Source organism: Macaca mulatta, chromosome 2, assembly GCF_049350105.2.
Source record: "Macaca mulatta isolate MMU2019108-1 chromosome 2, T2T-MMU8v2.0, whole genome shotgun sequence".
Lineage (NCBI taxonomy): Eukaryota > Metazoa > Chordata > Mammalia > Primates > Cercopithecidae > Macaca > Macaca mulatta.
Genome location: NC_133407.1, coordinates 122,092,418 through 122,108,777, shown reverse-complemented (window position 1 = coordinate 122,108,777; position 16,360 = coordinate 122,092,418). Strand labels below are relative to the sequence as shown.

The following is a 16,360-nucleotide window of genomic DNA, read 5'->3' as shown; positions in this document are numbered from 1 at the left end:
TTTTTGTATTTTTTAGTAGAGACGGGGTTTCACTGTGTTAGCCAGGATGGTCTCGATCTCCTGACCTCGTGATCCACCCGTCTCAGCCTCCCAAAGTGCTGGGATTACAGGCTTGAGCCACCACGCCCGGCCGACATTCTTTTTTTTTAAGATAGAATCTCACTCCATCACCCAGGCTAGAGTTCAGTGGCACAGTCTCAGCTCACTGCAAACTCCACCTCCCAGGTTCAAGCGATTCTCGTGCCTCAGTCTCCTGAGTAGCGAGAATTACAGGTGTGCACCACCACACCTGGCTAATTTTTGTATTTTTTGTAGAGACAGGGTTTCACCATGTTGACCAGGCTAGTCTCAAACTCCTGACCTCAAGTGATCCGCCCACCTCAGTTTCCCAAGGTGCTAGCATTACAGGTGTGAGCCACCGCACCCAGCCAAACCCCCAAGACACTCTAAATCTTGCTACTGAAAATCACTACAGCAGCATGGGCATCACAGGGGACCTTGTTAGAAATGCAGTCTCAGGCCTTGCCCTGGAATCTGCATTTTTACAAGATCCCCAGGTGATCTGTGTGCACATAAAAAACAGGCCCAGAGGCTCTGCCTGTAATCCCAGCACTTTGGGAAGCCAAGGAAGGAGGATCACTTGAGCTCGGGACTGGGCAACATAGCAAGACCCTCATCTCTACTAAAAATACCAAATACTAAAAAACCCTCATCTCTACTAAAAAACCCTCATCTCTACTAAAAATACCAAAAAAAAAAAAAAAAAAAAAAACCAGGCATGGTGATGTGCACCTGTGGTCCCAACTACTCGGGAGGCTGAGGCAGGAGGATCACTTGGGCCCAGTGGGACACAGGTTGTAGTGAGGCAAGATCGCAACACTGCACTTCAGCCTGGGTGACAGAGTGAGATTGTATCTCAAAAAAAAAAAAAAAAAAATTGAGAAGCACTGCTTTATACGTTCTGTCTTCCTCACTCTCCCTAATAGAACTCATATATCCTACCTGACAAAATAATTATGTGTGCTTGTCTTGATGAGATGGGGTCTGTTCAAAATATGTTACAACCAGTAGGACAAGGCACTAACCAATCAAAATGGACTTCAGCCCTAGGGTAAGCAAGGTCCTGAAGGCCTCCTGCTGGGTCAAGCATTAATCCTTTAGTTGCTGGGCTGTGGAGAGAAGGAGGGGGTCTTCGGGACGGAGTCCATCTGGCAGGAGGGGCTCTCACAGGGTTGATGGCAGTGGACACTTGCCAGCTGGTATTAAAGTATTTTTTTGACAACTGCCATAGCCAGACCATTACATATGAGCTAAATAACAGCACTGCTTACCTTAAGGAGTTTATACTCTAGCTGGGATAAATTTCATATATATCTTGAACCATTATTTTCTCACCCCATGGTGTACACGTGTGCGTGCACACACACACACACACACACACCACTGACTTGAACACTGCAGACAACAAATAGCTTTTTTTTTTTTTTTTTTTGAGATGGAGTTTCGCTCTTATTGCCCAGACTAGAGTACAATGGCATGATTTTGGTTCACTGCAACCTCCGCCTCCTGGGTTCAAGTGATTGTCCTGCCTCAGCCTCCCAAGTAGCTGGGATTACAGGCATGCACCACCATGCTTGGCTAATTTTTGCATTTTTAGTAGAGACAGGGTTTTGCCATGTTGGTCAGACTGGTCTCAAACTCCTGACCTCAGGTGATCCACCCACCTTGGCCTCCCAAAGTGCTGGGATTACAGGCGTGAGCCACCGCACCCAGCCTTAAAATAGCTATTTTCTTAAGAACAGTGGTGCTGTCCTCTACCTTCCCCAGGCCAGCCTCCAATGTGCCTGTATTCTTTCTCTCCACTTTCCAACCTACTTGAAACTGCTCCAAGCAAAAGAAAACAAGGGCCATGTTTCAAAAGCCCACCAGTCCCCAACACACACACACACACACACACACACACACACACACACGACATCAAAAAGCCTTGATCAGACCCAGAGTGAGCTAGAAGAAAAGTCAGCCTGCTGGGAAGCACATCCTGCCTCAAGTTTATTCCAGCCATCTTGCCAAGCTTCCAGGATGACTTCTGGAGTAGAAAACCAGAAACCAGGAGAACATATCTTTGTGGCTTTGTAGGCGCACTGCTACTATGTCACTGTGAAGGGTTTTACAGAAGCTCTGGAGAAACTAGAAAATGAATCAGCGATTCAGCAGGTGCTCAAGCGCCTCTGTGACCTCCATGCCATACACGGAATCTTGACTAACTCGGGTGACTTTCTCCATGATGCCTTCCTGTCTGGTGCCCAAGTGGACATGGCAAGAACAGCCTACCTGGACCTGCTCCGCCTGATCCGGTGAGTGGCACAGCCTTCAAACCATGTTAGCCTTCAGAGAATAACCCTACCCCCTTGTTCACAGGTCACTTCCAACTCCAAAACCTTGCTAATGGACAGAGCAGCAACAGCCCTGGAGAGGTTTACACCCTATTATCATTACATCAGCACAAAGCATTATGAATTAATGAAAGAAAAAAATGGGAAAAACACTTAAGAATAAATGAGATGCCTCAGTTGAACTCTTCACATTGTCAAGGAAATAGGAATAGTATCTAAGGAAAATGAATAAAATGAAGCATGCTACACATGAATGATATGTTGCTAATGTGCTAATAATAGTTTCAACCACAGCTAACTTTTTTTTCTTTTTTTTTTTTTTTTGAGACAGGATCTTGCTGTGTCGCCCAGGCTAAAGTGCAGTAGTACAATCTCATCTTACTGCAACCTCTGCCTCTGGGTTCAAGTGATTCTCCCGCTTCAGCCTCCCAAGTAGCTGGGATTACAGGTGCCTGCCATCATGCCCAGGTTTTTTGTATTTTTAGTAGAGATGGGGTTTCATCATGTTGACCAGGCTGGTCTCCAACTCCTGACCTCAAGTGATCCACGTGCCTCAGCCTCCCAAAGTGCTGGGATTACAGGTGTGATCCAATGTGCCCAGGCATAGCTAACCTTTAAAGAGCACTTATGTGACAGGCCCTGCACCAAAGGCTTTTACATACATCTCATTTAATCCTTACAGCCCTTTGAAATGGGTACTATTAATCTCCTTATTTTATTGGAAAGGAAATTCAGGCTGATGGGAGTTGCCCAGTGTCAACCAGCCAGAGGAGGGGCCAGGTACAATCTCAGGTCTGGCCCTTGGGCATGAGCTCTTCACCTGTATGTTAAGGTGAAGGTTGAGGTATTATCTACTTCAAACACATCCTTGTCTTTGTTAAATGTGCTTCAGCAAATTCTTACCAAGTTTAGTAAACTTACCTTAATCCTCCCTCAGCTTCAAGAGGAAAATTTTTTTAACTCTGTAATTCATATATTCATTTATAAAATAATAACACACAGTTTTTAAATGCAGCATTAATGCAGGGTCAGTGAAATACTAATGCAGTGCTTTCACACTGTTATTCTATAATCTAAACAATTGCTTTAAAAACATATCAAAACCAAAGCCCAAACTGATCAGAGTCCTAGAAAAAATAGAAATAAAAACAATAAAGAAAAAAAAGGCTGGGCAACATGGCAAAACCCCACCTCTACAAAAAATACAAAAAATGAATTGGGCACACACCTGTAGTCCCAGCTACTCGGGAGGCTGAGGTAGGAGGATTGATTGATCCCAGGAGGTTAAGGTTGCAGTGAGCTTGATTGATCCCAGGAGGTTAAGGTTGCAGTGAGCTATGATTGCATCACTGCACTCCAGCCTAGGCAAGAAAGTGAGACCTTGTCTCAAAAAAAGCAAAGAAAAGAAAACATTCCAAATTATTTACCATTGTCCATAAGGTTAAAAAAAATGAACTAATTTGAGAATATAATCTTTTCGAGACCTCACTGGGCAGAAAATATGATGCCTATTGCATAGGGTTAGAGGTGACTCCTAGAATCTCCAACAATTCTCATATCAACAAGACTGACAAAAAGAAAAAAAGAGGCTGGGAGCAGCGGCTCACACGTGTAATCCCGGCACTTTGGGAGGCCAAGGTGGGAGGATTACTTGAGGCAGAGTTTAAGACTAGCTTGGGCAACATAGTAAGACCCTGTCTCTAAAATTAAATATATGTATTTATTTAATATAAATATAAATATATATATATTAGGCATGGTGGCTAACACCTGTAATGCCAGCACTTTGGGAGGCCAAGGTGGGTGGATCACCTGAGGTCAGGAGTTCGAGGCCAGCCTGGCCAACATGGTAAAACCCTGTCTCTACTAAAAATGCAAAAAATTAGCTCAGTGTGGTGGCGGGCACCTGTAATCCTAACGACTCGGGAGGCTGAAGCAGGAGAATCGCTTGAACCCGGGAGGCAGAGGTTGCAGTGAGCCAAGATCGCACCACTGCACTACAGCCTTGGCGACAAGAGTGAGACTCCGTCTCAAGGAAAAAAAAAAGTTCAGTTAAATCATCAAAAACTGTCAAAAATACATTTGACACAATTATGTCCCAGGTATTAAACTTTCCCTAATACAGGGAATCCAGTGGTGAAAACTATTAAGAGCATAATTAAGTACTGCACAGTTCAAGCCCAAGGGTGTCTATCTGTCTGAAACCCTCAGAATTTAAAAGCACTTGAAAATAATTGTTCTAGCCCCGGTTGTCGGTGATGATAAAATACAAAAGATCACCTTAACACCCTGTAAGCATGTTTTTTAAATTTTCAAACAGCATTTCTAAGTGCTTGCCTTGGCTCCAGCAACTTACAATTCAAGACAAGACAGACAGCCCTGATGCAAGCTGCCAACTTACTCATGCATCAAACCCAGAAATTGATTTACTTCCATGATGGTTCCTAAGTAGCCTTACTACTGCAGGGTAATTCGGCACATAACAGATTCTATGCATATCACTGTTTGGTGTCACAGTTCCCTGCCTTGATTAGTCACTATCTCCCTAAGATTTCTGAGACGAAAACTGAAGGGCGGCAAAGTATGCTAAGGATGCCAAGAACAAGCTCTCTGTAATGTTAACTGACCCAGTCTTTAGTTGTTTAAGCGGTCATAAAACCTCAGTTGGGGGTACTTCTAGGTAAAGATGACAGATTAAACATATGCATTTACTTTTGTTCTTTCCTGAAACCCTACTAAAACATCAGTGAATGGACTGAAATTTTTTTAAAGGCATAAACCCACAAAGAGAAAGAGATGTTGTCTCTATGTTGTCCAGACTGGTCTTGAACTCCTGGGCTCAAGGGATCCTCCTACCTCAGCCTCCCAAAGTGCTGGGATTACATGTATGAGCTAACACACCTAGCCTCTGTGAGTGATTTTAAGACTTTCCTTGACTCTGCCCTGGCAGAAGGGTAAATAGAGGGTCTGTGGACTAGGGAGCATCAGGTATAGTTGATAATAAGGCTACCCTTCAGAAAACAGGGTTCTTTATAGGCCAAATGTGGACACCTCCCTCCCCCAGACCTTTTTTCCCACTGGTTCCTAAAAAACTGGCAGCCAGACTAGTACCCTGCAAGAAGATAATAAGATGATCCTTCTCTGGAGAATCTGGCCAGCCCAAGGAGAAGGAGCTAAAGACACTGACATCAGAGTCCCCCAATGGTCCACCCACTTCACTCCATAGTGAACCCCACATTAGCAAGCATAGCCACAGGTTTGTAGTCAGCTAGTTAATGCCTTGCTCTTAGCTATGATCAGACACTCAGGGATCAATAAACACCTGAAGAATGCCCCTAACATAAAAGATGGAGACTAAAACAAGCAAGAACAAGGCAATTCAGAGGACATAAGAGGATCCACAGGGAGAAGAAAACTTAAAAAAAAAAAAAAAAAAACAGTGATAGAGAAAGTATTGCAATCACAAAATAAAAAAAAAAACCTGAATGCCATTATTTAAAACTAATATTCAGAGAACCTTAAAAAAGACCTCCTTGAAATTAAAAAATGATAGTGGAAATGAAAACTCAATGTAAGGACTGGGAGATAAGGTTGCAGAAATCTCACAGCAAGAAAGCAAAAAGACAAAAAAAAGGAGGACTTTTAAAAAGTAAGAGGACCAGTCTTAGCTGTTCATCATCTGAAGAATAGGTCTAGAAAGAAGACAGAGAAAACAGAAGGAAGCGAATCATTAATAAAATAATTCAAGAAAACATTCCTCAAGTGAAGGATACGAGTTTCAATGAAAAAGGGTCACAGATGCCTACACACTAGAGGAGAGGAGACAGGCACACACATGCACAAAATAAGTCACACTGTATACCATGTGAAATGATAATAGCTACGATGAAGGAAACGATAGTAGGAAGTGGGGGAAAGAATGCCGGGGGTCAGTAGGGAGGATGGGGAGCTACAATTTTAAGTAGGCCAGAGAAAACCTCCCTGGGAGGGTGACATTTAAGGAAAGACCTGGGAGAAGGTAGGGAGAAGCTGTTGTAGCTGCTAGGGAAAGAACATTACAGGCAGAACATAAATACAGTCATGCATCACTTAATGACGGGAGGATCCGTTCTGAGAAATGTGTCTTCAGGTGAGTCTGTCATCATGTGAACATCACAGAGTGTACTTACACAAGCCTAAATGGTATAGCCTATTGCTCGTAGGCTCACACTGCAAAGCACGGTGCTGTACTGAATACTGTAGGCAATTCTAATGTAAGTCATGAAGCAATAGGAATTTTTCAGCTTTATCATAATGTCATGGGACCACCATGATATACATGGTCCATCATTGACCAAAACATCATTATGCAGTGCATGATGGTACAAATGTTGGAGACCAGAGTGTGCTTGGCATATCCATCCACACAGAAGAGGCCACAGGGGCAGGAAGGGCATGACTGCAGTGGAAAATGAGGGCAGAGGTCAGAGAGTTAAGGGAGTACAGCAGGGGGTGGGAAGAGAGAGTAAGGTAGATCATTGCAAAGACTTAAGAGAATGCGAAGGTTTTGAGCACTGGATAGAATGGGAGGGTTTTGAGCATTGGATAGACACAACCTGAAAGAATCTGATGTATATTTTTAAAGGCTCACTCCAGCTGCTATATTAAGAACTAAGAGCGAAAAGCAGGGAGATCAGCTGGATGGCTCATGCAATCATCCAAGTGAGGGATGATAGTGGATTGGAGCAGTGATAGTGCTGGAAGTGGTGGGAAGTGGTTGAAGTTTGAATGTATCTTGAAGGCAGAACAGGATTTGCTGACAGATTAGATGTACGGTAAAAAAGAAAAGAAGAATCAAGGTTTTTGGTCAGAAGGACAGAGCTGCTATTTACCATAAATGGGGAAGACTACAGGAGGGCCAGGTGGCAGGCAGGGTGGACAGGAAAGAGCTAGCAGCCCAGGAGTTTGGGTTCAGACACATTACCTTTGAAGAGCCTGTCAGAAATCCAAGTACAGATGTTGGTAAGCAGGGGACACTGGAGGAATAAATTTGGAAGTCATTGGCATATGGTTGATATTTAAAGCCATGAGAAGAATATCACAAGGAGTGCATGAAGAGAAAAGGCCCAAGTACTGAGTCTTGAGACCCTCGAAAGATAGTAAGGAAGTAACCGCGGCAAAAGCTATTTCTGTGGAATGGTGGGAGTAAAAATATGAATAGATCCAGTTCAGGAGAGAATGTGAAAATTGGAAATCATAAGCATAAACACACGTAATGCTTTCAGAGAGTTTTGTCCTAAAGGGGGGCCAAGATGATGGAGAAGGAAATAGAGTCAAAAGCTTGTGTTTAAGATGGGAGAAATGACTGTCTGTTTGTATACTGATGGACATGATCCAGTACAGAGGGGATTTTTTTTTCCTTGTACCTTTCTTTGAACTTGATCTTGGCTTCCCATTAGGCCTTGTGTTTAAGAGCAAGTTCTTTGAAGAGATCCTTGTTGATGATAGTTTGTCCGAGAGCATATCCACAGAGTACCTTGTGGGCATGAGGTGATTGTAGTTATAAGCTTTTGCAAAAGACTTAATCCTTGACCTCTTGGAGATCTTCTTGCCTATGGCAGCTGTCACTTTGTGAGGATAGCAATTAATTCCAGCTACCAAAGCATGATTGTAAGAATGGACTGAGGTGCCATCATCAATGTTCTTCATGATGATGGCTTTGTGTCCAGAGTAGCATCCAGCCAGGACCAGCACCACATTCCCAGGTTTCATGAACTTGCCCAGTTTGACAGCAACCAGCCAGGCCTACAGCAAAAAGAAAGAAGGGCATTTCCACTAACCTTTTACCCCTGAGAGGGGAATTTTGATGTTGTAGGGGAAAGGCAGGAGAATTTTGTTTCTCCAGTAGGCAAGAGGAAAAGACCTCTAGTAGACAAGGAGGGACTGAGGCCTGAGCTGACAGCCTGAAGAGAGAAGGCATTGTATGTATAAATGCAAGGGTGGGAATTATACAGGATTCTCTTACTGCTTCCACTTCATCAGTGAGATATGATGTAAAGCCATCCAGGCAAGAAAGATGGGAAAGGTGGATAGTGTCAATCTGAGGATCAAAGAGATGGTATGAAATAACTACCTAAGAAAAGGAAAGAGTAAATGAACAATGAGTAAATGCAGCAATGTAATACGATTGCTGAGCTGCAATTAGGGCCCACTTGAGCCATTATTACACCAGTTATGATTGTTTTTTCCAGTCATGTATAGCTACAAAGGTGGTAGCACAAAGTGGGTGGAAAATTAAAGACAAAGAGATATGCATTTTGCTAAACAGGTATGACAAAGCAAGAAAAACTGTTGAGTGTGTGTGTGTGTATATATATATATTTTTTAGAGAGAGTCTTGCTCTGTTGCCCAAGCTGGAGTGCAGTGGCACGATCTCAGCTCACTGCAACCTCTGCCTCCCGGGTTCAAGCAGTTCTCCCACCTCAGCCTTCCTGGAAGCTGAGACTACAGGCACACACCACCACGCCTGGCTAATTTTTGTATTTTTAGTACAGACAGGGTTCTGCCATGTTGGCCAGCTGGTCTCGAAGTCCTGACCTCAGCCAATCCATCTGCCTCAGTCTCCCAAAATGGTGGGACTACAGGCGTGAGCCATCACACCTGGCCTGTTGAATATATTTTTGAGAGAGTAATAGGGCATGGAATTTCAGGTGGATAAGGAATGAAGTGAGTCCACAAGGTGGCAAGGGGGACATTAAATTGGTGGTAGGGCTCATATGATGTTGGGGATCATCAAGAAAGGATTAGGCCGGGCGCGGTGGCTCAAGCCTGTAATCCCAGCACTTTGGGAGGCCGAGACGGGCGGATCACGAGGTCAGGAGATCGAGACCATCCTGGTTAATACGGTGAAACCCCGTCTCTACTAAAAAGTACAAAAAACTAGCCAGGCAAGGTGGCGGGCGCCTGTAGTCCCAGCTACTTGGGAGGCTGAGGCAGGAGAATGGCGTGAACCCGGGAGGTGGAGCTTGCAGTGAGCTGAGATCTGGCCACTGCACTCCAGCCTGGGCGACAGAGCGAGACTCCGTCTCAAAAAAAAAAAAAAAAAAGAAAGGATTACACTGGATACAGTATCCCAGTTACCTCCAATGCTTTAATGATGCACAGTCATCGTGATGTCAATACTAAATACTGGTCTGGTCTGGCCAAAATTATAACTATATTGGGAGGCCTGATGGCCAGGAGGAGGAAGAATGGGAACAGGGGGAGGTAGGAGTGAAGAGAGGGTTGATAAATATAAATCTTTACCTTTTGAATGAACAATCAACAGATAATATCTCAAACTGAACCATGAACAAGCAGCAATATAAACAAGATATTTTGACATTTGGATAAATACAAAAATATCAGCTAAAAGACTGAAATTGTCGGCCGGGCATGGTGGCTCACACTTGTAATCTCAGCACTTTGGGAGGTCGAGGTGGGCAGATCACCTGAGGTCAGGAGTTCGAGACCAGCCTGGCCAACATGGTAAAACCCCATCTCTATTAAAAATACAAAAATTAGCTGGGCATGGTGGTGGGCGCCTGTAATCCCAACTACTCAGGAGGCTAAGGCAGGAGAATGGCTCGAGCCTGGGTGGTGGAGGTTGCAGTAAGCCGAGATTGCGCCATTGCAGTCCAGCCTGGGCGACTAAGCGAGACTATCTCAAAAAAAAAAAAAAAAGATTGAAATTGCTTCTGAGGAGAAAGAAGTGGAAATCAGGCAGGAATATGCTGGTTATTTATTTATTTATTTATTTTGGGACAGGAGTCTCGCTCTGTCGCCCAGGCTGGAGTGCAGTGGCATGATCTCCACTCACTGCAACCTCCGCCTCCTGGGTTCAAGTGATTCTCCTGCCTCAGCCTCCTGAGTAGCTGGGACTACAGGCACGTGCCACTACACCTGGCTAATTTTTTGTATTTTTAGTAGAGACGGGGTTTCACCATGTTAGCCAGGATGGTCTCGATCTCCTGACCTCATGATCCACCTGCTTCAGCCTCCCATAGTGCTGGGATTACAGGCGTGAGCCACCGCGCACTGCCGGATATGCTGTTTTTTTAAACAAGCCTTAAGGAACTCTTTGACTCATTCATTATACTATGCATATATAATTGATTAAAAACTAAAAACTAAAAAAAAAAAAAAAAAAAAAAGCTGAATTGTTTGAAAAGCAAATAATCATGCAACCTCTAATTAGGTATTGTTATTCATCATCCAAGACTAGTTTGATTCATAAGAGCAATCTAAAATACTTACAAACTCTTGTTTCCTATCCCAGGAAGGATGCCATCCTGTTAACTGATGCTTTTGACTTCACCGATGAGTGTTTAAATTCAGCACTTGGCTGTTATGATGGAAATGTTTATGAACGCCTGTTCCAGTGGGCTCAGAAGTCACCAACCAATACTCAGGTAGTTGAGTGGAACACATTATAAATTATGTAAGAAAGCAGAGAACAGGCAGTGAATACACCTGCATGTTCTCCTATTTTAACCGATTCCCATTAGGTTGGCAATCACTTGGCGTAGCATGTCTGTTTAAAATATTTTTAGAGGCCGGGCGCGGTGGCTTACGCCTGTAATCCCAGCACTTTAGGAGGCCGAGGCGGGCGGATCACGAGGTCAGGAGATCAAGACCATCCTGGCTAACACGGTGAAACCCTGTCTCTACTAAAAATACAAAAAACAAAAAAATGAGCCGGGCGTGGTGACGAGCGCCTGTAGTCCAGCTACTCGGGAGGCTGAGGCAGGAGAATGGCGTGAACCCGGGAGGCAGGGCTTGCAGTAAGCTGAGATCGCGCCATTGCACTCCAGCCTGGGTGACACAGCAAGACTCCGTCTCAAAAAATAAAATAAAATAAAATAAAATAAAATATTTTTAGAGAACACACAAAAGAAACCAGGAGTGGCAGTATGGCGTGGCAGGAACTCTGAGTCTGGATTGTAATCAGCAAAATGCACTGCTTGGAACTTAGTAAAGGGAATTAAGAGGAAGGCCCAAGCTCTAAATCATGGCTTGACAGACCCAAGGGCATACACACAGAGTGGTAAACTGGCTTTTAAGTAACAAAAAGAAGGAGATAAATCACTGCAGTGATTTAACCACCTTATTTTCAGCCTTTTAACTTTCAGTTTTGTGTAGATAAAAGTGGGTATTCGGAAGTGGTAGGAAGCTTGAGGGATGTCTCTCTCAGACCTGATTGCCTGCTAGAGATGATACCCTCTCCTCTTCACTCTAAGGAATACAATCCAAGGAGCAAAGAGAGCTGCTGCACTGCCATCAGTAGCCCAGGAAAGCCATATAAGTGACAATTACAAGGGTCATGAAAAAAAATCCCCAGCCATCCTAGGAGAGCACACCAGAACTCTACATCATTAACAGTGAGAAGACGGGGAGGACTCATAAGGTCCCAACACTCTAGGGCCAGGGTATGCTCACAGCTCTCTGCTTATGAGCCTGTTTGAGAAAAGTTGTAAATGTCAGTGAATATGTTAACAGGAGTGAGGAAATAAACCCTGTAGTTAGAATATGAGGAACCAATATTTAATAGCAGATTTTACATAAATGATCAAAACAAAAAGTCGATAGGTACACAACAGATTATTTTAAATTTTATAGTGCCAATACATTATTCAGGTGGTGAAGCTTTCTTTTTTTACCTCTTTGATCCAATTTCAGAAAAGGTGTCTTAACACCACATCAAATTGGCAACTCTCAGGCTTTCATTCACACCTAGCATGGTGTTAGACTTGTTCTTAACAATTTGCAGCCTGTCATACCACATGGCTTAATTTAACATGACTATCTAAAGTTACAACACAACTAACCCATCTTGGTCACTCCCTGTCCCCAGAAAGATAATCCTTTTAACTCAAGGAAACATAAACAATATACGTTCACTACTTTAGTACAGTTAACCTACTTCCAGTGTGTTTTTTCTAATGATTAGATCTCTCTACTTTCTAACATTTAAATCTTGGCATAAAAATACAGCAGTCCTCCCACTCCACACTAGCTCCCATGGTCTAAAGATAAATGTATGCCCTTTGGGGCTCCAGAGAAAAACCTGCCCTGCTATAACACCTGTCAGAAATGCTGACATATATAGCTCAAACCTGTTTTACTGGCAACCCAGGAAACATTATGGTTTCTCTGGAGAGAATGGAGGGGGCTTTCTTGTGTTTTAGTTTGGTTTTAATATTTATTTTAAAAGACTTTAATCTGGATACTACACGAGAACATGTTTATCTAAACAAGAGGAATGACTGACCCAGAGGCTCAACACATTTGGGAAAACATTGATGCACTTCATCCCATTCACTTCTATCTCCTTCCACTTGACTGTGAACAACAAAGGAGTCTTCACCTTCCCAGCTCCAGGATCTATCACGGAGTAGACACTCCACATTTATGGAATAAATGAACATGGTTTTACGACCTACATAGTGAGATGAAGGAATCTGCTGCATACACAGTGCCACAGACTCTTGTCATCCTAGCTGATATTACCTTCCTAAAAAGGTGACAGGTATAGCACTGTGGATCTTTCACGTATGATAATTTGGGAATGTGAAGTTACAAATGACCTTTGTGAACTGTTTCCAGTCAGTTAAAATGACATGAGGCTGCCTGCTAACGTACATGATCTTACATTTCTGGCTCCTTTTAGAGATCACCAAAATAGCACTTTTAAAGTGTATTTTTTAATCTGCTGTGGATAATTTTTTAATCCTACTCTTAAAATATGCTATAATTTTGAAGCTGCAATAAGAGACATTTTCCTCATTTGCACTAATAGAAAAAGGCACACTGCAGATATTTTATGTATTTTTATTTATTATTATTATTTTTTGAGACAGAGTCTCGCTCTGTCACCCTGGCTGAAGTGCAGTGGCACAATCGCGGCTCACTGCAACCCTCCGCCTCCCAGGTTCAAGCAATTCTCGTGCCTCCCAAGTAGCTGGGATTACAGGCACACACCACCACACCCAGCTAATTTTGTATTTTGTATTAGTAGAGACAGGGTTTCACCATGTTGGCTAGGCTGGTCTCAGCCTCCCAAAGTGCTGGGATTATAGGTGTGAGCCACCACGCCTGGCAGATATTTTAAATAAAAGAGCAGCTATGTTGAAACATGCCCTGTAGACATGAAAGTACAAACAAGAATATATTTCACTGACATTTTTCTACCAAAAGAAAAGTGCTATGCTAAGGTAAACATCTTAGAATCATAGGAGAAGCTCTCTTCTGTCTGGGGCAGTGTTGAGCTTTATCCCTGGATAGGATGATGTGCTTTCTTGGTTTAAGGGAGGAATTGTTGGGGATAATTTAAAAACAAAAATCCTGTTTTTCCCCAATTATTCTATTGCAAAAATCTGTCCAAGTAGGAGTTAGATGCATTAAATACATCTACTGATTCATTCATTCAATAATTCAACAAATATTTACTAAGTACATGCTTTGTGCCAAAAACGATTCCAGATACTGAAGATATACTGGAGAACAAGAGTCATAAACCCAGACTGAGTGCAGTGGCTCAAGCTTGTAATCCCAGCACTTTGGGAGGCTGAGGCAGGTGGATCACTTGAGGTTAGGAGTTTAAGACCAACCTGGCCAACATGGCGAAACCCCGTCTCTATTAAAAATACAAAAATTAGCCAGGTGTGGTGGTGCACACCTGTAATCCGAGGTACTCAGGAGGCTGAGGCACGAGAATCGCTTGAACCCAGGAGGCAGATGTTGCAGTGAGCCAAGATCACACCACTGCACTCCAGCCTGGGCAACAGAGCAATACCCTCTCCAACAACAACAACAAAAGAGTCAAGCCCAATGTTCGAGGAGCTTACAGTTTTAGTGTAGACAGGCACATACACACAAAGTAAATATTATAAAAGATGAGACTAGAAACAAAGAATCAAGACGCTGAATTACAGCATAAAGATAACCTAGTCGGACCTAGAATACTGCTTATATGATCCCTATCTGGTTCCTTGCTTTGTGATTAATATTCAGTTTCAGAGAGCCTCAAAGAGTCAAGCCTTTTATTTGTATTAAATTCCAAAAGCAAGTGATAAGCTGTGTTTTTAATTGGCCACCTGCATCCACAATTTAAAATCTGCATGAGAAAAGGAAAGATGCCCTTTGGAAAAAATGTTTCTCCATATGTTCACACAAAATGAGTTTTAGAAATAATTTTTAAAATTAAGAATCTTACGTAATGTTACTTTTTGAAGCTGAAGACTTAATTTGAAAGTAAAAGTCATTAATCCTGGCAGAAATGTACTGTCTTAATAATGCGTTTCTTTCTACAAACAGGAGAACCCTGCCTATGAGGAATATATAAGACCACTATTACAAAGTTGGAGATCCAAGCTATGAAATAACCAACAGTATTCAAGAAGCAACCAGCACCATCATGTGATACTGGTACTATGGCATATATGCAACATTAAAATTTTAAATTAGATATTTATGTTTCAGAGTCATTATCTTTTAAATACAGTCTGAAGTGATATATGTGAAATAATATCTGTGATTTACTTCAAAATAATCCATAGGAGAAAAAAGCCAAAGTGAATAGTTGTTGAAGCTGGTCAATGGGCAGGTACATGGGTGTTCATTACACTATTCTCTCTACTTCTGAATGTGTTTCAAATTTCCGGTGGAAGGGTAGATCATGCCTGTAATCCCAACACATCAGGAGGTCAAGACAAGAGGATCACTTGAGCCTAGAAGTTCAAGACCAGCCTGAGCAACATAGAGAGATGCCATCTCTATGAAAATAACTATAAAAAATTGGCCAGGGGTACATGTCTGTGGTCCCAGCTATTGAGAGGCTTATTGCCTGAGCCCAGAAGGTTGAGGCTGCAGTGAGCCGTGATCACACCACTGCATTTCAGCCTGAGCAACAGAGTAAGAACTATCTCAAAAAAGAAAAGAAGTTTCCCACAGTAAAACCGCACCACTGTCCATTTATAGCATCTATTTGGTTAAATACCAGGATTTTGCTTTAGATCTAGCAAAAGCCAATAGGCTCATTAGTTAGTGTGTTTTTAGCACACACTTATCCTTGGGTTTAAAAGGACACACATACACGCACACACACAATCCTCCTAAGTGCTTATACTTGCTGTAATCTAAATAAAATACAGCTCAAAGAATGCAACTATCATTTTTTAAAAATCAGCTCTTCCACAGTGAAAATGATTTAAAATTTCATTAAAAGACATAACTGTCTCAAGTTACCCAAATATAATGAAGCTACATTTTTCATATCACTTTCAATTACCCAATTAGACAAAACACTCTAAATGTCACAAGTAAAATGGCAACAAAAAAAAATTCAGCTGGCTACTTTTCCTAATTTACTCATATAAACAATCATTTCATTGTTAATAATTAGTAAATTTGAGAAAATTTGCCAAAAGCAAACTTATCTCCAGTAAACAGGACAAAGAAGAGGCCTCATAAGTTTTTAACTTTAAAAAACTTGGGCCGGGCGCAGTGGCTCACACCTGTAATCCCAGCATTTCGGGAGGCCAGGGCAGGTGAATCACCTGAGGTCAGGAGTTCAAAACCAGCCTGGTCAACATGGTGAAACCCCCAACTCTACTAAAAATACAAAAATTAGCCGGGTACGATGGCACACACCTGTAATCCCAGCTACTCAGGAGGCTGAGGCAGGAGAACCGCTTGAACCTGGGAGGCAGAGGTTGCCGTGAGCCAAGATCACGCCATTGCACTCCAGCCTGGGTGACAAGAGTGAGACTCTGTCTCAAAAATAAATAAATAAAAATCATTTAAAAATAAAATAAAAATAAAAACTGGGAACTAGCATTATTCCTATTTCCACACCTGTTTTCAACCCAAATCATTTTATTTCATATTGACCTCAGCTAGCTCAACAACACGTTACTAACTGGTTGGGCCTTTTTTTTTTTTAAGGT

At 42.4% G+C, this 16,360-nt stretch overlaps 1 protein-coding gene across 6 annotated transcripts in view; it reads left to right on the top strand.

The window, feature by feature from the left end:
- The window catches only part of ACOX2 (acyl-CoA oxidase 2), a 33,643-nt gene extending 18,763 nt beyond the window's left edge, over positions 1 to 14,880 (top strand). For 5 of the 6 annotated variants that reach the window (XR_013414086.1, XM_077993257.1, XM_015130529.3 and 2 more), the window contains 3 exons: positions 2,140 to 2,357; positions 10,693 to 10,825; positions 14,730 to 14,880. Coding sequence is in view for 5 of the 6 variants with exons in the window: in XM_077993257.1 (XP_077849383.1) it covers positions 2,140 to 2,357; positions 10,693 to 10,825; positions 14,730 to 14,792 (414 nt within the window). In the remaining variant the exon portion in view is untranslated. The remainder of the gene's footprint in view (positions 1 to 2,139; positions 2,358 to 10,692; positions 10,826 to 14,729) is intronic. The other variant, XM_077993259.1, reaches the window with a different exon arrangement.
- The last annotated feature ends 1,480 nt before the right edge of the window (positions 14,881 to 16,360 follow it).